This window comes from Centropristis striata, chromosome 14 (genome assembly GCF_030273125.1).
Source record: "Centropristis striata isolate RG_2023a ecotype Rhode Island chromosome 14, C.striata_1.0, whole genome shotgun sequence".
NCBI classification, from domain to species: domain Eukaryota; kingdom Metazoa; phylum Chordata; class Actinopteri; order Perciformes; family Serranidae; genus Centropristis; species Centropristis striata.
Genome location: NC_081530.1, coordinates 1,398,992 through 1,425,000, shown reverse-complemented (window position 1 = coordinate 1,425,000; position 26,009 = coordinate 1,398,992). Strand labels below are relative to the sequence as shown.

Below are 26,009 nucleotides of genomic sequence, written 5' to 3'. Positions count from 1 at the left end.
GACCACTAATAACTGAATGATTTCTACTGATCTGATGTTAAATGTATGCTAAAAAGCAATTTACCTACTAGAACAGGGGTGGCCAACCCGTGGCTCCAGAGCCTCATGTGGCTCTTTAGGCCGCCTGCAGGGCTCCCCGTGGCTGAGACAAAAAAAATGATATACATATTTTTACATTAAAATGTTCATTTATCAATGGTGTGGACCAAAAACTATTTGTATTCCTCAACTGTAAAATTGTATCGCCTTTTTACAGCATATTAAAAAAGTTTTGACATTTAAGTCAACTAAAATGTGCTTCATAGCTTATGTAAATATCCGGCCCGGCGCCTTGAACTTTAAGTTTTGCCAACTTTGAGTTTAGTTTTGAGTTCCCCCGGATCGACTAGTTTTCAAAATTATATTAATAAATGCTCAATATGACTATTAATAATGTTGGTTGGCTAATTTAGACTTATTAGGCTGTTTAATTTTCATTTAAGCTCAATATAAGGTTTGCGGCTCCATTACGCGATTTTCTCTTTTTTTTGGCCAACAGTGGCTCTTTAGTTAGTAAAGATTTTTCTAAACACGGACTAAGTGACGAAAGAGGCTCGATGCATTTCAGCTGCCTCAAAAGAAATAGCAACCCTGTTGCTCTCAGAGTTGGGCAATCTTGTATTGTAGTAAGTAAACCTGAGCACACAGACTTCAGAAAACAAAATATAAATATAAATATAAGTGTTTGGACACCAGCTCTGTCTTAGTCATTACTCTGCTGAAGATGTGCTTGGTGTCAAAACTTTTAATTTCCCTAATGAAGTTGGTTACCTGAAGTTCAACCGTTACTAACTAAAGAGCCACTGTTGGCCAAAAAAAAAGAGAAAATCGCGGAATGGAGCCGCAAACCTTATATTGAGCCTAAAATGAAAATCAAACAGCTTAATAAGTCTAAATTAGCCTACCAACATTATTAACAGTCATATTGAGCATTTATTAATATAATTTTGAAAAGTAGTTGATCCAGGGGAACTCAAAACTAAACTCAAAGTTGGCAAAACTTAAAGTTTACTTACATAAGCTATGAAGCACATTTTAGTTGACTTAAATGTCAAAACTTTTTTAATATGCTGTAAAAAGGCGTTACAAATTTACAATTGAGGAATACAAATAGTTTTTGGTCCACACCATTGATAAATGAACATTTTAATGTAAAAATATGCATATGGAGTAAACATCTCACTGTATTTCTGAAGGGATTGTTACAGGACACCCAGTAAATCTAGTCCTGTGGGAAATGTTAGCACTCGTTTAGTCGAGGGGAGACTCCACACCTCCAAAGTTTCCTCAGCCTACTGAGAATCTAGCTGAAATGTTGGTCATATTACTAAATAATTCCCTTTTGTCCCATGGCAACAAAGCACAAGTTGTCCTTCTGTGCCCTGATTTTTTCTGTCTTAGACATTTAAAACAGGGCTGAGCGATGGTGCTGCTGAGTCACACAGTGATTGTTACTCAATCACACTGTTTTCCCCGCAGGATGTAAAAGTATAATCAAGGAGAAATGCGGTTCGTTTTGGAGCTTTAGGGAGCGACTGTAGAGGAAAAACATCACAAGATTGAGTCTGTCTTCACCCTAAAAGCTCTAAACTGGAGATAATCAAAGTGCAGGGACAGTTCTTTCAGATAAAATACATCAAGTCACACTGACAGTGATGGTGACTGAAGACTTGTTGCATAGTCAGTAAGAATATTAAGCATATAGGATATATATAATCCAAACGTGGTTGTCCATAAATAAAGTGCTAATTCCTTGTGAGGACACGTCGTCTGTGTTGCTTTGTAGTTTGTTAAGTTTTGTTTGTGAGGTGAACGGCTTGTGTCAAGTGCATATAACAGTTCATTAACTCTGAGGCTCCATTTGAAATAGTTTGTTTACTTGCTTGTATTTCCTCCTAACTGTGTGATATTGATCTCTTGCTTTACGGAGTACAATCAAATGTGGCAGAAATTAAATCATTAAATATTGTGACTCAGACATGACATGACATAGTGAACTCTATCAACTCTTTCCCTCCGTTTCCTGAACCGACAAACTTCCTCTGCATCTCTGCCTTTGCGCTTCATTGCGTCTTTATTGTTCAATTGCTTTTCCCATTTTCATTTGCTCTCATTTATTTACTCTTGTTTTGTTTCTGCAGTAATCAACTGTGGTGATCCTGGAGTTCCAGCCAACGGGGTGAGGTTGGGCAATGATTTCACCTACAACCGCACCGTCAGTTACCAGTGTTCTCCTGGGTTCACCATGGACGCTGACCGGGCCTCGACCCTTATCTGCACCAAGGACCGCACCTGGAACGGCACCAAACCTCTCTGTAAAGGTAACGTTGTGAATGATAATACAGTGATGAGATAAGTCCAGATGTTGTTAAAGGCAGGAAAGTGATTATGGAAGGCTGGAGCGTATGAATTATACTGATATTGTTGTCATAGAAGTAGTCATTGCAGCCAGAAATAATATGCTACCAAAAAACATACAGGTTGTTGTGATGTTTCTGAACGGGAGGGAGGGTCTAAGCTAAGGGGACAGCTAAACTTCAAGGTCCACCACACACCAACAACCAAAAAGAGCTTTTGTATCAGCATCTACGGAGTTAAATTGTGGAATAAGTTAAGTGTGGACGTACAGAAAAGCCAAAACATAAAACAGTTTAAAAACAAATATAAAGACATCATCTTTACAAAGTACAGAAATTTAGAAAAGCCTCTGTAACATGGACATATGTAGACTGTAGTTTTGTAATACACATAGTAATTGTATTTATGTTTATAATATTTATATATATAGTAATTTACAATATACATGTATAGGTATTAACAATGTAATATAAATTGTTTATAGTATATGTATATATATAATTATTTATAATATTTGTATGTGACTATATTGATTATTCATATATGTATGTATATACTGACCTGTTAAGGGGTAGGACTAGATAAGTTTTTTTACTTCTTCCTACCCCCTTTCGAGCTTGCAGAAAGTGTCTGTTTTTTTTTCAATTTTTTTGCTTTTTTGTTTTGTTTTTTATTTATTCATCTATTAATATTTAAACTTGTTTTTTTTTTAATTACTTGCATGTTCGAAATAAAGACAATCAATCAATCAATCATTATTATTACTTCATGTGCATCAGATCTTTTAACCCACGATGCAGAATCTGTAAAGTCCTCTAACTAACTGCTCTTTGTGTCCTCGTAGCGATCGTCTGCGGCGCCCCACCCATCATCCCTAACGGACAGGTTGTTGGGACGGACTTCACCTGGGGCTCCAGCATCAGCTACTCCTGTAACCAAGGTTACCAGCTGTCCCTGCCCACGGTGTTAACATGTCAGGGCAACGGCAACTGGAGCGGAGAGAAACCCCAGTGCTTCCGTAAGTGGCACCACGCTGAGACGCCCAATCACATTACATGTAACTGATGTCTGTCTGACACGTCTTTCACCCTAGTATCTACATTATGAATGTCCCTTGTGTGACATTTCACCCTCACTTGGAGGATATTGAATTAAAGGCCAACATGGTTAGTGGGTCACCTTACTGTTCCTCTCTGTTTTCATCTCTGCAGCCGTGTTCTGTGGAGACCCAGGAATGCCAGCCCAAGGGAGGAGGGAGGACCGAGGATTCACCTATCTGTCCTCTGTCTCCTTCTCCTGCTACCCTCCTCTCGTCCTTGTGGGCTCTACCAGGAGATATTGTCAATATGACGGCACCTGGAGTGGCACACAACCCTCCTGCATAGGTAAGATACTTGTTTTCCTACACAGACAGAACAGTGTTACGTATTAACCCATAAGAACCCAGACCCAGTTATCCTTAAAGGATGTGTTCTATAAGTGGACCACATAGAACATGTAACACCACGTAGAGTGTTGATTTTATGTTGATTTTATGATTTTTTGTTTTTATTGTATTCATGCATATTTTATTTTGTGTGGGCAGTACATTTTACATTTTATTTTAATCCCATTTTTAATTTATTTTATCTTATTGCATCTTACTGATCTATTGTTTACTGCATCTCTTTGTATTGTGTTATGTACTTATTGTTTGTGCAGCACTTTGGAAACCTTGTGTTTGCTAAAATTGTGCTATATAAATAAAGGGGATTGGATTGGATTGAACACATTTCAGATGTTTAAAAAAAAAAAATACAACCCCTTAATGTCAAAGATCTGTGATGTGACATAAACGTTACAATGGGCGTTTATGGTATTTATGTTTATGATATTTTTTATTTTGAAATAGAAAAAAACTAGACACATTTTCTGCTTACAGAGACACAAACTTGCCTTTTTCTTTTGCATCTCCATAACATATATCAAAATTGTGACATTAATTTGTTCAAGAAATGTGGTCAGAACAAGTTAAATGTAACACAGCACACCCTATTAACGGATTAAAATTGTTAAATGGGTTTAAACTGAGCCTGGTAACAAAAAAATTAGCTACTTTTTCACATTTCTGTTTCCAGTCATACACACATTTTGGAGAAGTAATTTCTTGTCAAAGTCACATGACCACCACACCAGGGTGTTGAGTATAAGTCGCTTAGGGATTTAATGAGTTAAGGTGCATAAAGCTGAATATGGGAGATTCTAGAAGATTTAAAGTGTTTGTTACACGGGTGTCACCATAGGTTCTTATGGGTTAAAGCTGTTCCAGTAGTTGATAGAAGAGGCAGGTCTGGTGTTTGTTGCATCAGTGTGCATGGCCTCTGGCCTTGCTGTTGGCCTTGTAACACTGTTCTAAGTGTGAGGCGGTCTTGATTATGCCCCCTTATGTTCTCCCTTGTAGTCCTGATTGCCTTTTGCAATCAAGAAATAATTAATAATGCATGCAAAAACCATTTAACCCAGCTAACAAGCTGTATTGATTCTGTTTTCCACTCTGATCTGTGTAATTAAATAAACCAGCCCAGAACATTTGTTTCACCTATTTCAGAATAACCGTGAATGCATAATGTGGAGAAACTGTAGGTGCAAGACTACACCAAGATTGCAAAGCTCTAATTTGCAAGCATGAGATCAACTCCTGTTATTTTGCATATTTTACTAATTTGACTGCAAATCTGCATTCTTATTTATTCAACCTGTGTTTTCCACCAGATAATGATACGACAAAATTTAAAATAACATGACAAAAGTACTGGTTGTGGCTTGACTAGATTAAATATTTTCTGATAATGAATATGCAGTTCACTTGGGGAGACTTGTAACCTGTAATTATTATTAGATAAGTGTAACATGGGACCAATGTGCCACACTCGATTACTCACACAAGTACTCAAATGCTTAAAATTGCAGCTAAAAAGGACACAACTAATAAAAAAGATTCCAAACCTAATAAAGTGGTTGCCTTTGGTTCAAACTGAATCCCGAGTTAAAGATTTCATCCAATATCTGCATTAAAAAATATTGAAGTAGGTATTAGTTACATCTATCACACTTAGGGTCGCCATCATAATAAATGTAAAAGTCTAAAAGTATGCAAACATTAATTAAGTTAATCATCAATTTGCCAGTGTAATGTGACGCTGCCACCATTAGTGACCTGCATGTAAACACTGCTTGCAAAACATTTTATGAAATTAGCCCCGGTATCAAACTTCAGGCTTTTGTTTTGCCCCTGTGTCATCAGGAATATTGTTCGCTGTTGCAATAAACATCCCTTAAGCCAGTAGTTCTCAACCTTCGCTCACTGAACAGAATCTCACACGCACAGTTCAGATCACCCAAAAAAGAAACAAAATGACCAAAAAAAGGAAACAAAATGACCAAAAAAGACACAAAATTACCCCAAAAAGAAACAAAATGACCAAAAAAGACACAAAATTACCAAAAAAGACACAAAATTACCCCAAAAAGAAACAAAATGACCAAAAAAAGGAAACAAAATGACCAAAAAAGACACAAAATGACTAAAAAAAGACACAAAATGACCAAAAAAGACACAAAATTACTAAAAAAAAAAAAGGCACAAAATGACCAAAAAAAGACATTAAGTGACCAAAAAGACTAAAACACATGAACACTTTAACACAGTGGAGACAGAGCTGACTTCCAAAATGATTTGGCGACCCCCAGAAATCATCTCGCGACCCCAATTGGGGTCCCGACCCCAAGGTTGAGAACAGCTGCCATTTACCTAAACAAGAAAGAGTAATACCATTTGAGTTACATTTGGATGGCTGTAGTTAGAAGCACTCAATGAAATCACACTCCTTCTGTGGTCACAAACAGATTGCGTATGAAGTGAAATGTATTGTTCCAGCCCTGAGGTCCACTGTGGTATTTGAAGTGCTTTAAAAAATGCACACATGCCAGCCCTTTGACCCAATAATAGTTTGTTTAAATATTGATTCATTATAGCCAAAAGTCACCATTAACTCCACTACCTATGCATCATTTATCAACAACTTTGTTTGGCCACGATTTAAAAAAACGCAGTGCCTGGCATGTGGGAAAGGTTAAACGAAGATTTAATGAGATGTAATCAATAAACACTTGTTGTACATTTACAGTATGTCGCTACCGCTGACGTTGCTTTACACCATATCCTGCAACACTTCTTGGTTGCTATGAATCCACTGAGAAGACTGGCCTCTTGATACTTTCTGTTCAACTTTTTTGCTTTGACAATGGCTGCCCTGAGACTGGCAGAAACTTCTTGGAAATGACAAGTTCCATTCATTCTTTAACGATTTTTTCCTGCACTAAACCAAAATGAGAAATGTTATTCTTCACCCTGGCCTTTAGCCTTTTGAACTAGAATATAATGAAGGTGGTGCATTTTTGTAATGATAAGAACTGAAGCTGAATAAAACTTCCTTTCATGTCCTAACCCATTGTAGGCTGCAAAGAGAAAATGACCCGGTGGGTTTTTATAAGAGCAGCATCATGAAAATACTCCAGTAACTTATGAGTCGGGTCGAGTCGAGTGTTCTCAAGGTTTTCCTCCTTGTGTGTAGGCTTCAGAAAGTGGAAATGAATTAATGAAATGAGTGATAATGATCACCTGACACCTTATTTGACATTGTCATAATTACAGTCAACAGTGTTAAAACACAGACTAAATTTAATGAACAAATTAAAATGAATATTTACAGGTGTTTGAGCTATTTTGTTGTTGATTGCAAATTATATTCATAGTTTACTAATGTACTGAGGTGATGTAAGTCTTTACTTTAGACCTTGATGTAAAATTATTGATATTTAGTCGATATTCTGAGTAAATATTTACATCTGTTGTGATTTATCAGCTGTTATTGTGGAAAGACTTTCTGAACAATAACTCACTACTCAGTTCTTCACATTCAAGTTGGCCCGACAATATTTTCAAACAATATGCATTTAGTATAATGGTCAAAAATGCTTTGTAATATATGAACATCTAAAGTTCAACATCATTTGAACTCAATATTATTTTTGTCCTTAATGTTATTTAATTTTTTGCAAATGCCATAATTATAGAATTGGCTTCTTAGAAAAGTATCTCGTTTTCATAGTTTTATGTAAAAGTAGTCCCCATTAGTCACCAAATAATCTGTGTGAAATATGCTAATTCTTTTAAAATTCTTGATGTACCCTGAAAGCATGTTTACTGGTTTTTCCGGATGTCCCCATAAAGCCTGATTAAAACATCACGTCATCATTTCAGAGGTTTGAAGGTTTGTTTAGGCTAACTAAGCTGGGGCAAGTTTACTCAATTTTTTTCAGCTCTCTACAACCTCTAGAAAGGGTGGTCCCCACAAGGGATGATTACAACTGGAGTCCCCATGATCTATGAAAACCAATATGTGTGTGTGTGTGTGTGTGTGTGTGTGTGTTTTCGTCAAGTGGCCTTCACTCCTACCGTCAGTGCTTCTTACCAGATCTGTGAAAAATATTATTTCCCACACAGTTATTCCAAGGTTGTCTGTGACATGTATGCTAGATGGGAAGAGGTGTATTCACAGATGTGCTGTATCTGTGTGTGTGTGTGTGTGTGTGTGTGTTTCAGATCCCACTCACACTACCTGTGGAGACCCTGGCACTCCTCTTTTTGGAAATCAGAACAACAGTCAAGGCTACCAGGTGTGTATTTGTGAATCAAATCCTTGGTAACCTTCCATTAAACGCAGAAAGATTTTTTTTTTTTTTTTTTAATCTATGTACTGTAATATATATTCATTCCTTTAGTGTGAAGTTTTCCACAGTGTGGACTGCAAGGTTGAATCAATGACTATCTTAATATCAATTTTATGAGAAAGTAACATAATTCTTCACATAAATGTGACACATTCGCATTAATACAGAAGTGTGGCTGCAACTTATTTTCATTATGGATTAATGTGCCCATTCTTTTGTCAATTAATCTGTTGGTGCATGAAATGCCCAAAAATATTTTTAAGAAATTCAATTGATAATGAAACATCCTACCAGACAATGTTTCACTATTTTCTTACCTAAGATCTTAAATAAAAAAATATATAAAATATTCTTTTTTGCCTATTGACTAATTGATTAGTGGAAGACTTATAGTTCTAAGAGAGAAAAAAACTCTTAATATATGATTTTTAATTTTAAATGACAAACTCTTGCCACCTTTTTGGACTTCCCCAAACAATTGATGTCAACAATTGATATTAATATTTAAACTAATATTTCTTCTTTGAGAAAAATCTGCTTGCTTTCATGTGCAGTATGTTTGCTGCTTGTCAAGTTCTCCCATCTTGTGTGTCCTCCTACAGATCAGCAGCACTGTGTTCTTCAACTGTAGAAAGGGCTACTTACTTCAGGGCTCCATTTCTCGCACCTGTCTGCCCAACCTCACCTGGAGTGGTTTCCAGCCCGAGTGCATTGGTAAGAACGCAGTCTGCTCATCAAAAACATGGCTTATTGTTCAGTGAAAAAACTTAACATACAGAAATAGTTGCTTAGAATCTGTCACATGTATATTCATCCCAAGGTTATAATAGTTTTGCATTTTTCATTAGTTTTAGTTTTGATTTCGTTGTGAATTTTTGTTTTCAAATTCAGTTAGTTTTAGTTAGTTTTTAGAGTGAGTTTTCTAGTTTTGGTTTAGTTTTTATTTTTTTGAAAATGCTTAGTTTTAGTTTAGTTTTTATTAGTTTTAGTGTTAGTTTTAGTTTTTTTGTAATGGGCCATACGTTGGGGGCCAGATTCAAATAGATCATAATAAATTTTGCATTCATTTCCTTTGGTTTATCATCTCAGCCCCAATAAGGTTATTAACTCTTACAGTTCTGGGTGTTTTGAATTTTGGTTCTAGTTCCCAGTCTCAGTAAACATATTCACCATGTGTTGCATGTTCAAATAGAAACACTGAATTATGAATGAAAAAATTTGACAAAAACGAAAACTAAGGACATTTTCACTTAAATTTTAGTTAATTTTAGTTAGTTTTGTAACCACGCAATACAGTTTCAGTTAGTTATTGTTTTTTTAAAAACTCTAATTTTTATTTTTATTTCAGTTAACGAAAATGTTTTTTCAATTCTAGTTTTCGTTATTTCTTTATTTTTCGTTAACTATAATAACCTTGATTCCTCCGTGACCCAAACCTGCACCTTGCCTCTCTTTTTCACTTTTTCTCTTCTACCATATTTTTATTTCTTATCTGTTGCTCTTCTTATCTCTCTCCCTATTCATCTTCTCATCCCAACTTTAACCTGCTTCTTCTTTGGTCTATTTAATCCTCCTCTCCCTCTCTTTTTCTAGCCCACCACTGCAGCCAGCCGGAGCTGCCAGCCCAGTCTGATGTTCGAGCCATTGAACTGCCGTCCCTCGGCTACACGCTGATCTATACATGTCAGCCTGGCTTCTACTTGGCCGGAGGATCAGAGCATAGGACCTGCAGGTCCGATGGGAGCTGGACAGGAAAACCACCTCTCTGTGCAGGTAGAAACACAGTTCATCCATATGGGAACATGGAAAAATACTTGAGTATATATGCAAACACATACACTACTGGTCAAAGGTTTTAGAACACACCAACTTTTCCAGAATTTAATTGAAAATGATGCAGTTTAATGTCTCAGTCTACTCTGAAATTAATGCACATTTAAAATTCTTTATTGAGCATGATAGTGTTCTGGAAATTTTAAAAAAGATTCAAAATCACATTTTATGTTGAACTAAAGGACTAAAAAAAGACACAAAATGACAAAAAAAAGACACAAAATGACCAAAAAAAGACACAAAATGACAAAAAAAGACACAAAATGACCAAAAAAAGACACAAAATTACAAAAAAAGACACAAAATGACTTACAAAGACATGAAAAGAATTCAAAAATGGACAAAATAGCCCAAGACTCCATAGAGTTAAGTTGTTAACCCATTTCTTGTTCCCTGAAAAAGGCCTACTTGTATAATTCTGAAATGTACATTATTTTCCAGTTTTGGTTAAGCTTACCTTTTTTTATTTACCTCTGGCAGTTCACCACTTACCTTTGTACCCTTTCAAGCTGTTCATTTGACTTGAACTGCTTGAATTTCAATAAAAAAAGGAAAAATTGGGGTGTTCTAAAACTTTTGACCGGTAGTGTACACAAAAAACATTCTTGCTTTTGCAGATGCTAAATTTGTACTGACAAACAAGCAACCTCCGTGTCTAAATAATTAAACCAATGCAGAACTGCCTCAATCCTGCAGTCTTTTTAATAGCAAATAGAAGTCCGACTGTATACAAGTCTATGAGAAAATTATAGTATTTCTTCAATCCAATCCAATCCAATCCACTTTATTTATATAGCACAATTTTAGCAAGTGCTGCACAAACAATAAATACATAACACAATACAAAGAGATGTAGTAAACAATAGAACAGTAAGATGCAATAAGATAAAATAAATTAAAAATGGGATAAAAATAAATAAAATAAAATGTCAAATGTAGTGCCCGCACAAAATAAAATATGCATGAATACAATAAAAACAAAAGAATCATAGAATCAACATAAAATCATTCTTAATGATTTATGACCTTGGTTAACATTTTCCTAATGTTTTTATGGTCTCAGCTGTTGTTGTTCAGTATGGCTGTTGTCAGTGTTTCTGTCTTAGAACTTTGACCCATTTGCATTGTGTTTTCAAAACTAATTATAACATTTTAAAGAGTTGACTCGTACTTTTGACTCACGCTGACCAAACTAGCTGGCGAGCAATGGTGCATGGTCAACAACTGACTCAAACATGCACAGCGATACATTCACCAAACCTGCATATCAAATCAAATCAAATCAATTTTATTTATACAGCCCAAAATCACAAATCACAGATTTGCCTCTAAGGGCTTCACAGACTGTACATGGACCCTCACATATGGCCTCCTACTTTCCCACACAGATGCATTAAACACTTAAAACACTTAACCTCATATTTATAATGTGCCGTTTCTATTAGTAGTCTTTATTAAAGCACTGGGGTCCGTGCTGCTGTGGATCAGTGATGACTCAGGTTGGAGAATTGGGATCCAACTAATGTTGATGAATAGCCGTGTTCACACTTGCTTGTTCTCAGACACATGCCACTGTACGATGGCCTATCCATCACACAATTACACTGTATGGAATTACACACACACACACACACAAGCTTTGAAACATTAACAAGGGTGCAGAACCTGATTAGGCCAATGCATCCCATTGATTAGGTTAGCAGAAGTACCTCTAATAAATGGTGAGGCAGTGTTAACAAGGTCTAGCAGACAAATAGACTGCCATTAAGACACCCCCAAGCATTGGCCTAAATACATATAGGAAAAAAATAGAGTCATCGACACACAATTATCTGGGCTAGACGAATGCTAATAGCTTAAGGAGAGAGACGTAGTGGAGGGGGATATCCGCTTGATGGATTCTATGCCGAGCCACTGGTGAAATATAGAGGGTGATGAGGTATTTTTAAGGCCATGCTATTAAGAGTGAAGGGAAGAAAGAGAACTGGTCTTAGCACATACAGGATATTAACAGCGCCTGTGGGCGCCGTGATGGAAGGGAAGCTCAAAAGACTGGCAGCTAATAAAGTCCACGGCTGTGGGAGTGTGTGTGTGTTTGTTTGTGTCAGGATACATTTATCTGAGGTGATGTTTGTGCTCATAAAGTAGCATCAGTATACCTGTCTGTGTTTGTAGTCGCGTGTAAAGCCCTCGTCCCTCTGTTTGCCTGTGTGGGTGTATGTTTACTACTGTGCTGTAGTCCTGCGGCCCCGTGTGAGCAGTAAGGCATTATTAAAGTGCTTCCCTTGAAGCTGTGAGACTGTGTCTCTGACTCCCCCCGGCTCTTTGAAGCAGGAGTCGAGTCCTGTCGCAGGCAGCTCTCACTCTGTCCAGCAGGGTTATTAGTTATGGAGGTGGCCAGGAAGTGCTGATGGTGACATCCTCCTACTCCAATTACCTCAGGGCTGTGGAAAAACACAACTGTGTCTTCTATTTTCCCTTCCCGAGGCAAACACCGTACCTGTTTACAGGATAAACTTGGAAAAAAAAAGGAGTTTTTTGGGGGTTAATTCTGTTTTGTAATTTCCTTCAGCTGATAATCGTCCCAGTGGTAAGAGCCCAGTGGGGACGGTGCAGGAGCCACCCTCCAAATTACCAGGTAAGACAGATCCTTCTTAAGATACTTTAACTTATATTTGTTTCAACTAATGTATGTATTTGTTTTTGTGTGGTTCCCAGTGGGAATCTAAAACCCTGGATCCATTATTTGTAGCTCACTATTTCAACAACCTGCAATACTTTTAGCAAACTGTTTAGACTTCTCTGCAAGCTTGCTAATTTAGGCCCCGTTTACACCAGGACGCTCGCGGGTAAAAACGACAAAATATTCTATCGGAAGTGCCTTTTGTTAAGACAGTGGCGGCGTTTTTGGGGCTTAAAGACGCAAAAATCTGAAACCACCCTCCAAAGTGTAAAAGTGTAATCCTCTCCTCCGTAGCGTGTCGTCTACACTGACAAGACACAAAACTCTGATCTGATCTGCTCACGTCACGTATGTGTTTACGTCACATACATGCTCCAGGACAGGAAATAAAGAAACGTGGGATTATTTCCATGGTGGGACCTTCAAGCTGCTCTGGCAGCTCTAATAAACTTACAGGAGTCTTTCCACCAAATGTCCAGGATATGTACAGATAGTATTAGTGACCAGAGAAGGATCTGGAATTACCTCCATCACATTCTGGATGCAGCGATTGGTGGGAGGAGCCAGACGGCTGTGAACGAGACCTGGGAGATCTAGTGATGGAGGAGAACTTTGTGGAAGGAGTAGCTGATGAAAATGTGTGGCGTGAAAACTTCTGCATGCCCAAAGATGCTCTTATGGCTTTAAGTGATGCCGTCTGGCTGCATACAATCACATTCCACACACTTTAGATCACCGTATGCAGCAGATTTCCTCCCGAAAACGCTCGTCTAAACGAGGAATAAAAAGTGAAGACGTGACGCCACTTTTGCGTCTTCTGTTCAGACGGTCCTCGTGTAAACGTAGCCTTGATTTTTAAGCGCTGTCAATTGTAACATATGTGTACAACAACCAAGCCCCTTGGCTACAAGTCATTGTTATTAGGGAACCACTGATTAAAATGATGTGTAGAGGACTTATAGAGGACAATAAGGTTAATTTTGCTTGATTTTGATGTTTCAGGTTTCACTCTCACCACTAATTGAACCCTGTTAACTGATTCCACTGATTGTATCCTCTTAAAGGTGTTCTTACTGGCACATTGTTGTTACTAAAAACAGATTTCTTTGGTCTCCTGTATCTCCACTGTTCTCTTTTAGTCCCTGGTGGTGTATTTGCTAAGAACTCTCTGTGGAGGGGATCCTACGAGTACCTGGGGAAGAAGCAGCCTGCCATGCTCAGCATCACTGCCTTTGAACCCTTTAGCAACCGGGTCAACGGGACTCTCATCGACCACAGTGGAGTGGAACTGAAACTTTCCGGTTGGTACACCAAAAGAATTCACTGTTGAGACCTTAAACACACTCACACACCAAGGTTATAATAGTTTTGGATTTTTCATTATTTTTAGTTTTAATTTTGTTGTGAATTTTTGTTTTCAAATTCAGTTAGTTTTAGTTTAGTTTTTAGTTTTTGAAAATGCTTAGTTTTAGTTTAGTTTGTATTAGTTTTAGTGTTAGTTTTAGTTTTTTTGTAATGGGTATGTGCCTTTATTTCCTTTGGTTTATCCATCTTAGCCCCAATAAGGTTATTAACTCTTACAGTTCTGGGTGTTTTGTATTTTGTCTCAGTAAACATATTCACCATGTGTTCCTGCATGTTGAAATAGAAACACTGAATTATGAATGAAAAAAGTTGACAAAGACGAAAACTAAGGACATTTTCACTATAATTTTAGTTAGTTTTAGTTAGTTTTGTAACCACACAATACAGTTTCAGTTAGTTATCGTTTTTTTTTTTTATTTCAGTTAACGAAAATGTTTTTTCAATTTTAGTTTTCGTTATTTTGTTAGTTTTCGTTAACTATAATAATCTTGTCACACACACACACACAAGTCTTTGCTTTCGCACCAGAGACTCACTTTGTCGGGTTTTAATCAAACAGAAGATGTCAGATTTATTCAAGTGAGGACGAGAACCCAGAACACAGTTTGGTCCCTGCTCGGAGACGATCATTGCTGCTGTTACTGAACAGCAGACATTTTATTTTTTTTCCCCGTAGCATAATCACCGTGCAGCTGTGATCATTAAGACACAAATTTGCATCCATAACGGCTTGGACACATCACTCCTCTGTACCTGGGTGCTATCAATCTTCATCACAGTGTCGTAATAATTATTTTCTACAGCCGCAAATTGCCACACTCTCCAGTGAAAGTAATGTTGCTGAATCAGACGTATAGATTATTGTTGCGTTCGCACAGTATACAAATTACATTGAGTTATTTCTGCTCCAACTTCTGTCAAAGGGATGAAAAGAAATATGTGAATATAATCACTGAGTATCTCAGAATAATGACTAAGTGTTTCACTATTAATGAGTCATCATTTGGGGATAACAAAAATCTTATTATTAGAAAGTTTGAAAAACTTCATAATGGTATGGTATGGGCCTAACTCAAAATATTGTGAAATTCTCTTATTATTTAAGATAGATACTAAATAGAAAAATCTTTTTTTTTTTAATTCAAATTTGCAGAAATAGGCTTACCTACATAATGAATGACCAATAATAATGCAATCTAAATTGTATACTGTCACATGGCTAAGTTTCTTACTATTGTGTCTTACAAATAAAAACTCATTATGATATCATTATTGATAGAAAACGTCACATTAGTCCTCCATAGCCTGATATGCAGTAGCTCACAGAGCTTCATTGTTTAAAACACATCAGTCGGCCCCACTATTGCACTAGGTGACACTTCATAAATAAGTTTAATGAGACACATTAATTTGACATTTTTGGTGACTTGGCATCATTCATCATGCTTTCATCTTGGGGAAAATAAAAGCTTTTTTTCCTGGTGATTGACAGAAAGTTATGTTGCAAATCAAAGTCCCTATTTGTGTTGTGTGATGGTCTCACTAGCAAAGTGCTGCTGAAATGAGCAAACATGACAAAGTGACAATGTGAAACGTTTGCTCACAGATTTAAAATGACTAAACTAAACTGATGTAAATATGCTAGTCTTTTTATGCATATTTTACTGCTAAAGTTATAGTTGTATTTGAGACTGCTTAGAACAGACCTGGGCATTTACCCAGAAATTAGAAATCAATATAACCGCAGTGCTTTTATTTTGAAAAAAAATAGCAAACATTAGCATTAGCACTAGAGCTAACAAGCACTTTTACTATAGTTAAGACAACAAATATAGCCACTAATATATATGACAGAAGAAAATATACTCTAACAAACCTTGTGTCCTGTCAGTCAGCCACTATAGAAAACTTTTTCATACTTTATATCAACTTTATATGAATTACAACGCACTCGTTATTATTAACCGTTCGTTTTTTCATTTAACCGTTCTACCGGTTATTTCCTGTCACTACCTTTCAAAATGAAAGCACCCGTTTCACACTGGACGGCACCTTTTCAAAATAAAAGCATTACAACATTGTTAAACACCTTGAAAATGTACAAACATGAAAAACAAGCTATATAATACAAAAACACAAATAGGAAGCTTACTAAAGGACATTTACAGTTGTGTTTAAAATAAATGTTAAAGTGATATAGTGATTGGAGTATTAACTACTTTTTACTGCTATATTTGATTTACTCCACATTAACAGTCTTATCATAACATGTGTTCTTATCAGTAGCAGCTCAAAACCAGATAATTTACTGTATTTTATAAAGCGAATAAATTAATATTGAGCAGAAACAAGAGTCAACACAACATGATGGAGGAAGGTGATACCATGAATTCCTGTATTTGTGTAGATATATCACGAATCCTTTTCATTTCGTCTGTGTGTGTGAAGGCTGCTCCAGAATAACTTCCCCTTTTATTTCCTTGTAGGTACATATAAGAAGGAGGAGGCGCAGCTGCTGCTGCAGGTCCACCAGATCAGAGGCCCCGTGGAGATCTTTGTCAACAAGTTCAAAATAGACAACTGGGCCTTGGACGGACATGTAAGTTCAAGTCCAGGGTCGGGTTCAGTGGTGCACCTGTCTTTGTTACATCACACCAACACACACACACACACACACACACACACACACACCTTTATCAAGAAATATGCAGAAGCACACATACACACTAACCTTGTCACTGGGGAGATGGAGGGCCCACCAAGAGTTTTCTCTTTAATTAAAATGTCAGTTAAATCATTGGCTGGTAATCAGGAGTCGACAGAGCCCCTCCACTCCTCGCTGCCGTATTATCCCCCAACCGCAGCCACCTCTAATGCACACCCACTCCAGATATAATTAAAAAAGCAGGTCACAGCATATATATGTGCGTGTGCCACAGTGTGGGGTTTTTATGTGCATGTTTCACAAGCCTCTCAGCACTTAAGAGTGTTTACATACAAGCATGTTGTGCAGAATGGAGTATTCCTCTTGTGTAACTCTGGAGTGTGCTTATGTTTGTGCTCTTGAGCAGGAAAGCGTCATATTAAATGTCAGCTATAAGAGCGCCTTTCAGCTCCTTTGACATGATATTTCATTTTCTGCGTGCACCAGCTGCTGACACTTTGATGATACTCTCCTTTGTAAAGCCTGGATGTGACACATAAAGTGTCTGTCTTCCATTCCCCTCTCTCCCTAGGTGTCCTACATCTCTTCATCCAACTCCTTTGTGTACCAGGGATTTGTCAGAGGAAAAGGCTTTGGCCAATTTGGTCTCCAGAGACTGGGTGAGTGAGCTGTCCACTTGGTTATAGAAACCACTGTGACCAAGCGGTCTCCTGGGGGACCACTCTATATCTCTGTTTTTTTATTTTTCTGTTTGGATTTCTATCACAGAAATCTTTCCCCTAAAATAAACGAGTGAGGTCCTTAAGCTTAGCTGCGAGTGCTTTCACAGCGTGTCATTTGCTGTGTTGGATTTATCATTTATTTACTTTTACAAATGTGAAAACACTTTTGGACTGCGAGTCCTGCATAAAGAGGCAGTTCACAAACATCATTAATAGTCAGAAAATCACATCCAAACTGCACTCACACACAGCTAACACAGCTACAGAAGAAAATAATCTTTGCTCCTGGAGTTTGTGGCTGGTGTGTTGATGCCTGTGGAGCCTTTGCCATATCAAGTAACCGTGCATCTTGCAGTTTAGATCCATTAAATATCCATTCTTTTTCCGTGTGTAGTTCCTTCAGCGTCTTCAGCTATGCTGTCATCGATATAGAAGCGTTTTTCAAAAGGCTGCAGCTATCCAAATATTCCCCTTCATGTTTGTGACCTAGAAATCCCACCCATATGATGCTGCTCGCTACAGTTTGTATACAGCGAATCCTTACACTCTGACTCAATGGATCTCAATGGCTGCTGCTGTCAAGCAGTTATGTGTGTGGGCTTTTTCATGTTTTCATCTTCATGGTTTGGTGCACCTTTAACTGCAAACACTTCACAATAAGAAACATCTGATATATGGCACATAGAGAATAGATGAGGCTCTATCTACTGACAGTATGTATGTGATGTGCATTTTAATCGGCAAATGTTAAAAAAAATGCTGGAATTAGGTGTTAAAAAAAGGATGTGGAATTTGCTTCATGTTGTTATTAGATGTTTTTTCAGTTCTCAACATTGGTTTACTGCTGCCACCCACTGTTGCAATCCAGTTAAAAACATCCATCATGTTTTTTAAACGCATTATACATGTTAATTGATCTCTAACATGAGATGCAAGTCATAAAAAATGCCATATCATACCAAGAGAAAGAGAAAAGCATGAATCAGAAAACATCATTCCTTTTCCATCTTCATCATCAATTCCAAGTTTTTCTATGAAACCCCAAAAAAGTGACTTAACCTCACTCCTGAGTGGACACATAAGATTGCAGGGTCATTTTATATACATTAGATTGAGTATGTACTCTCATTTCACCAGCCATCAGTGGGGATTCATTAAAATATGTCATTTTTCATCTAGCCTTTCACTAAGTCCCTGTGGCACACTGTGTTCAGGTTGGGATGCTATACATGAAGGAACATGGCAGACTGTTACGTGTGTATGTGAGATATATTAAGTTACTTTTAAGATTAAGCTGAAAATCCTCTACACTCAGATTTGTTATTCCCTCTTCCCTATGTGACATTGATCTTATATTATCTTATTCAAGCAGATAATGCTCATGCTGCTGCTTTTGCTGTTTTCTTTGCGCTAATGCTGGTGACGGTGGCAGATTTCACAGGAATACAGCAGCTTTTAAAAAAAAAAAAAAACAAGCCCAGATTGGAGCTGCAGCTTCCATATTGGCTGCAAGGCAGACTGAAGAGCAGAAGCATAGGTGCGAAAATAGATCAGATATGGAATTGACCAATCTGGAATCGATGTTAACGCAGATTAACTGTGTGTATGCACGCTTGAAGTTGTGTGAACATAGTGAAAGTGGATGTGAAAACCTGCTCTAATGAGAGAGGTGCTTGAACAGCAGGTGCAGAATCCGCCCACCACCTCCACCACCACCACCACCGCTGCTGCAGCACTGATTGAGCAAACAGCTCTTTATTAATACAGAGGGCTGGGGCTGTTGCCAGGGCATTCATGTGTGTGTGTGTTTAAGTGGATGGTGGGGTAGGTTGGACGTCTTGGAAATAATCCTACTCCATTTGTCGAGGTTTTCCTGTTTCCTGTTAGCTGCTGGTGCAACCTGCTTGCACGGGTTTGTTTGTGCAACTGTTTGTGTGCATGCTCCTGCAGCAGGGGGTTGATTGGCAAACACCACACAACACACTAATTGAATTTCTTCTTGTTTGTCACTCGTCCTTTATTGGAGCTTTTTTGGCGTTCTGTGGCAGACAGGTGGGCTGTCACTCCTCCACTGTTGTAGACACACACACCTCCATAAATTAGAGAATGAATCTGAAATGACTTAATAGCTGTCGGCCTTTGATGTCAGTAATTAAGAGTCATGGTTAGGATAATGGAATTTGACGTTCCCAAGGGGGGGAAAAATGAAAATAAAGCATAGCAATAGACTTAAAAAGTCACTTGTCTGCTCAGTCTATTATGTATAAGTGGAGCCTTCCTGGCAGCCCTCCTCAGTCATTACACTTGCTTTTATTTCACTCTTCGGCTGTTTTCTGTTTATTTGCCTTAAACTTTTATCACAAGTTCTTGGCAGGAGGTGAGGAGGATCATTTGCCTTTTGTTTATTTTAATTGTGTTATTTATGTGGTTTAATTAATGTCTTGTGCTGGAGTGGTATTGTGCTGAAGTGATGGCTCAGTGTGTTATCTCTTCTCTTCCCTCCAGAGAGTTTAGATCCCAGCAGAGACAACACAGGATACAACTTTGCGTCCAACAGCAGTTCAGTGGCGGCAGCCATCCTAGTGCCTTTTATAGCCATGATCATTGCAGGCTTCGCTCTGTACCTCTACAAACACAGGTAAGGTTAACACCACAATACCCTTTATTATACCGCTGCTTTGGTCCTGCTAAAGCACCTTCAGTAAAGGTTTAAGTTGAGCTGTTGTCAGATAAAAGTCTGTCTTGTTTCTCTTGAATGACCCTTCAAAATACACTACTGGTCAAAAGTTTTAGAACACACCAACTTTTCCAGAATTTAATTGAAAATGATGCAGTTTAATGTCTCAGTGTACTCTGAAATTAATGCACATTTGCAACATTTAAAATTCTTTATTGAGCATGATAGTGTTTTGAAAGTTAAAAAAAGATTCAAAATCACATTTTATGTTGGACTAAAGGACAAAAAAAAGACACAAAATGACAAAAAAAAGACACAAAATGACAAAAAAAAAGACACAAAATGACTAAAAAAAGACACAAAATGACAAAATAAGACACCAAAAGACTTAAAAAAAAGACACAAAAAGACACAAAATGACTTACAAAGACATGAAAAGAATTCAAAAATGGTCAAAATAGCCCAAGACTCCATAGAGTTAAGTTGTTAACCCATTTCTTGTTCCCTGAAAAAGGCCTACTTGTATAATTCTGAAATGTACATTATTTTCCAGTTTTGGTTAAGCTTACCTTTTTTTATTTACCTCTGGCAGTTCACCACTTACCTTTGGACCCTTTCAAGCTGTTCATTTGACTTGAACTGCTTGAATTTCAATAAAAAACTGGAAAAATTGGGGTGTTCTAAAACTTTTGACCGGTAGTGTATCTCTGCAGTATAATTGATATCCTGACATGTGAACCACTGATCTCACCGTTTTTTATGTGTTTTCATTTCAGAAGAAGACCCAAAGTCCCCTTCAATGGTTACGTGGGCCATGAGAACACTAATGGACGCGCTACGTTCGAGAACCCAATGTACGACCGCAACATCCAGCCCACTGACATCATGGCCAACGAGACAGAGTTCACAGTCAGCACAGTTTGCACAGCTGTATAGCAACTGCTTCCTCCAGAGGTGAGAGTCACACACCACCAGGTCATGTGGCTGAATCATAGAGTCTGGACTTAGAGCTTTAGGCACCCTCGGATCCACATTTCTGTGAAAGTAGACGGAGTTATCAGCTTGTGGCTAGCTCGAGCTAATCACACATCCAAGGCATCAGAACTGCTGAAGCAACAAGACCCAGATTTCTCCGAATCCAGCTGCAGACTAAACCTTTTACACCGTCCCTCAAGTCAAGAGGAGAGAAAATTGGATTTTCTTTGCTACATTTCCTTTGATCTCTATCTCTCATATTAATGAATTTTGTTTGGCTTATATATACAGTACAGGCCAAAATTTGGACACACCTTCTCATTCTTTATTTTCATGACTATTTACATTGTAGATTAATCAAAACTATTAATGAACACATGTAGAATTATGTACTTAACAAAAAAGTGTGAAATAACTGAAAACATGTCTTATATTCTAGTAAGCAAAGGGTGGTTACTTTGAGGAATCTAAAATACAAGACACGTTTTCAGTTATTTCACACTTTTTTTGTTAAGTACATAATTCCATATGTGTTCATTCATAGTTTTGATGCCTTCAGTGAGAATCTACAATGTAAATAGTCATGAAAATAAAGAAAAACACATTGAATGAGAAGGTGTGTGTCCAAACTTTTGGCCTGTACTGTACTTTATTGAAAAACATAGAATATGTAATCTATAGTATAGTATATATAATATAGAATATGCTTTTTTAAATTTTATTTGAAAACTGATGAAAATACTAAATGAATGCCTTTATCTTCTCTCTCTTCACTCATCTTCATTCTTTCCTATTTTTTTGTACCTTCACCAACTTCTAAATATTTTTTTGTGTACTTCTTTATTTCCATGCCCTTCTCCTCCATCTCTTGTCCTTCCCCATCCTTCCATCCATCCATGCTTTCCTCTTGATCCAGTTAGCGGAGGAGAAGTGCACCACATCTTGGCCTGCCTGCCACCAGAGGACATCCATAGTTCCCTGAGCAGAGGGCAAGACAAAGATTATTTTATTCGCTGAAATACATTACAGAAACATCTCCAGCGGCAAAAGGCTCTTCTTACCCGCAGGAGCCCAGAAAAAAACAGAAACCATGTGAAGACAACGACTGTAACACATGCCAACAACAAAATGCTTTTTGTAATTGTTCTTTACATGGTTTCTTGATCGTTTTCCATATTTTGAGGAAAAGCTTCCACCTGACACTGCAGCCGGCAGGAGGAACACTAGAAGCAAAGCTGTGATGACTCTTCTCACCGCCCTGCGCCTAAACCCAAAGGGAATTTTACCGTCAACTTCAAGTCCAGAAGGTGACCTGTAGCTAACAGAGAGTTAAGTGTAAGGCGGACAGCCCCGCGTCGGCCTGTGTGAGTCAAAGAGAGACAGTCTGGACTGGTTCGATTCTCTCTTCTCTCTCTTTTTTGATTTGCTCTTTTCTTTTCTTTTTATATGCTGCTTGCTTTCTGTGATGAGTAATAGGGAACCCTGTTTTTCCCCCCAAATGCTCCTGAGGCTGTTGAAAGGCTTTACTGGAGGCCCAAAGTCTCTGGCTGAGGATTTTAAAAAATCAGTAAGTTCTGAAAGCCATGTTGGAGGCACACATTCTACCATTACTTTTTTTACTTTTTTTTCTACCTTTCTTTCTTTTTTTTTGTTTTTGTGAAAGCAGGGATGAAATTCTGCTTGCTGAGGCAGCTGTGTCCAGGGCAGGGGTTAAAAGGTAGCTGGGGCTGCTGGAAAAAGCACTTAGTGAGGTTGTAGAGAGAAGTGATGTGTGTATGTGACTGAGAGAGTGCATGTGTATATGTTTATGGTGGCATCTACCCACAATATTGTTTTTTTTGGGCCCCAAAAATCCCACCAAACACATGATAATTTGCTTGGATTTCTCCACATTTATTTTATTTTGAGTTGGGTTTCAGATCAGATCACTCTGCCTAGATGCTCTGGACATGGATAAAACACAAGGCTACCCAGAACAAATGACAATGTATAGAAAACTAAAGGCAGTTCAACTCTCATCTGCTTTCTCCTTGTTTGTGACTCATGCACAATCACTTTACATTTTTCTGTCTGGGAGAGACCGAAAGAAAGTGTGAATAGACAAATCCACCTCTTTAACACATGCACCTAAAACACAATGTCAAACAAGAGGCAATACTCTGGAATTTGCTTCACATAAGCTTTGGATACGACTTTCCTGCCACTGTCGCTCTGAGGTCCTCGAGGAGAAAAAGACATTGTAGGGACGGCTTTCTGGGATACAGAATATTTCAATGGATGTATAAATGCTTTGGGACCACATCTTTTTTTTTTTCTCCCTCTTCATTTTCAGAAATCAGAACAAAGCTGTAGCACCGAGCAGAAGCAACACGTGGAAAGACTCCATGTCTGATGTCAAATTCTCCGCTTTTGACCTTTTTTTTTTTTAATCCTGGATCACATGTTTCTCAGGCTTGAAGGTGGTACAGTTCATACTGTATTTTTTTCTGAGATGAAGATGCAGTATGAGCTCCATAAACTAGGCCTTAGGAAAACAAAGATCAAAGCCTGGTCATGTTTGAACTCCCTCAAAATGTACAACTGAAGGCGCCTGAGTCTGAAGAATGGATGAGTCAGTGAAGTGTTCCCCCTCTGGATTACATTCAAGTCTTTTCCTCCAAGTTAACTTCTGACAGCTCCTTCCTTTTTCTTTTTTTTTTTTTTAAAAGCAGCAGCAGCGTTGCTCTGTTTTGTCTTCGCTTGTCATGGAAACGTTGCAGAAGGCCTCCTTCCTTCCTTCCAGAGCTGACAGTGACAGCAGGGGAGTTTCTGGCATACTGATTACTCCCATGCATTAAATTGGAAATGATAAATATGGTAAGAAAAAAAAAGTGTTTTAACACTCCTCAAATCTGTGGCAACTGGGGAGCGATATTCCGAAAATATTGTTTTGAAAGTGCGACACAGGAGGGAACTGTCATCAGCTATAACAGCAGGACTCTACCTGGCTGATGAGTGACACGCCTGATGAGAAGAGAGATTTCAAAACCTTTTGTCACTGTCATGTGTGTGTGTGTGTGTGTGTGTGTGTGTGTGTGTGTGTGAGCAGTGGGGTAAAAGGAAGGAAACCCAGTGGATTTAACACCCTGCTCCAGCTATTTACCACTTACTATCCCCGTACCTGTGTATCCTGTGGATGCTGAGTAGGGTGAATAGTGCTTAAACTTCACTGCAGCAAATTGAGCCATTACATGCAATTTGCTTTAATTTAGCCTCGCTTCATTGTCAAACCCATATCGAACCCTGAATTCACCTTATCATCATCACTGACAGGACAGACCCACAATTATGTAATGTTTGACTCAAAAAAGACTAAAACATCCGTAGTTCTTACACTTAGCGTGTACGCTTTCTTTTTAATGTTAGAAATTGGGAGGAAAATTTGACTTGCATGTATTTGTTTTTGGTATGTAAGTGCATACATTATGCATATGAAGGCAACAAAGTGGACTTCACAGTTAAAATCCAACTCCACACCAACAGGTTTTTAATGAAGTCTTAAAAGTCACCTACAGTACATTATTTCCCTCAGAAATCCAGGCCTTTGAAACCAATCACTGTATTGTTCGTTCAATTAGTTTCGCTGTGGGTCGGTAATTGCTTTTACAATTTTATTACTTTTAAAGCTCTCGCTTATCTCGACAGTACAGATAGAATATTGCCCTTTGCCTGCTCTGGTCGTGAATTGATGGAAAAGGGAGCGATTGAATTACCCCGGAGATTTCACGGGGAGAGGAGCGGTTGCACTCACATTATCTAGAAGGCATTGTTACTCCGTTCTTATGTTTTTATGCGGCCGCCGCATTTTGCATTACATTTGTTTTTATACCGAAATTGCTCCAAATATTTCAGCAAGAGTCAATAGCTTCATTACATTCCAGTTAGTTTCTGTTCAGGCCTCTTTGAAGTGGTCCTTCCTCCCATGGCAGCGTTTAGTACACTTTACCAACACTTTGTTAAGCTGCGCTGAGTATTAAATAAACAAATGTGATTAGCTGGTGCAATAGGACATGATGCCCCCACTCCCAAGATGGGACTGATTCTATTTGACTATATTTAGACTGCAGATCTGGACAAACATAAGACAGAAGCATAAGCTCACACAACTATGATTGTTTTTACCAACAAGGGCTCAGTCTCCAGAAATTCCCAAATGGTTTTAAAGGGCCTGACGCATACCTTTTTCAATCTTTGTTTTTTTTTTTACCTTCTCCAGTCTCCAATAAGCACTTTACGTTCATTATAGTGCCTTGGTACAGCCCCATGATATGAGTGAACCAGCTTCACTGGCTCTGTTTTTGTGTTTTTTTTCCTCGTTCCAAACATCATTTCTTGACAAAGATTGGGGGGGATTATAAGGTTTTTATGTCAGTTTTTTTTTTAAATTAGACCTTGTTTTCATCTCAGACACACACACACACACACACACACACACACACACACACACACACACACACACCTGGGAGCTCTTTGTAACTGCATTTTTGATCTTACAGGGAAAAACAACAGCAACATTTTTTGCCCCTTTTTTGCTTTTCCTAAAAGAGCAATGAGCTCATTAGTTACTGTATTTCAGTGTGCAAGGATTAATGTCTTGGATTTTATGTGCTTGCCTAAATGTTTGGGTGAGTGTTTGTGTGGTGCATGATTTTTGAGAGATACTCTTTCAACCAAAGAAAGTTTAACCACATTAGAATTAGGCAAAATGATAAATAGTTCATAAATCAGTTCTTGCTGTTGCTTCATTTAGTTCCACTAGTTAGAAACATTTTTAATAGCTAACAAAACATTTTCAAAAATTCATGCTGGTAATTTTGCAGAAATGGGATTTTTCACTTAATGGGCGCTGCTTCTATAGAAATACTTTATTATTAGCCCATC

At 37.9% G+C, this 26,009-nt stretch overlaps 1 protein-coding gene across 1 annotated transcript in view; it reads left to right on the top strand.

The window, feature by feature from the left end:
- Window positions 1–25,571, top strand: part of csmd2 (CUB and Sushi multiple domains 2) — a 358,175-nt gene extending 332,604 nt beyond the window's left edge. The window contains exons 60-72 of the mRNA XM_059350192.1: window positions 2,181–2,360; window positions 3,242–3,415; window positions 3,609–3,782; window positions 8,042–8,115; window positions 8,772–8,883; window positions 9,763–9,942; window positions 12,575–12,640; window positions 13,825–13,986; window positions 16,537–16,649; window positions 17,287–17,374; window positions 19,943–20,075; window positions 20,891–21,068; window positions 22,006–25,571. Coding sequence (XP_059206175.1) covers window positions 2,181–2,360; window positions 3,242–3,415; window positions 3,609–3,782; window positions 8,042–8,115; window positions 8,772–8,883; window positions 9,763–9,942; window positions 12,575–12,640; window positions 13,825–13,986; window positions 16,537–16,649; window positions 17,287–17,374; window positions 19,943–20,075; window positions 20,891–21,050 — 1,616 coding nt within the window. The 3' untranslated portion in view covers window positions 21,051–21,068; window positions 22,006–25,571. The remainder of the gene's footprint in view (window positions 1–2,180; window positions 2,361–3,241; window positions 3,416–3,608; window positions 3,783–8,041; window positions 8,116–8,771; window positions 8,884–9,762; window positions 9,943–12,574; window positions 12,641–13,824; window positions 13,987–16,536; window positions 16,650–17,286; window positions 17,375–19,942; window positions 20,076–20,890; window positions 21,069–22,005) is intronic.
- Window positions 25,572–26,009: the final 438 nt, after the last annotated feature.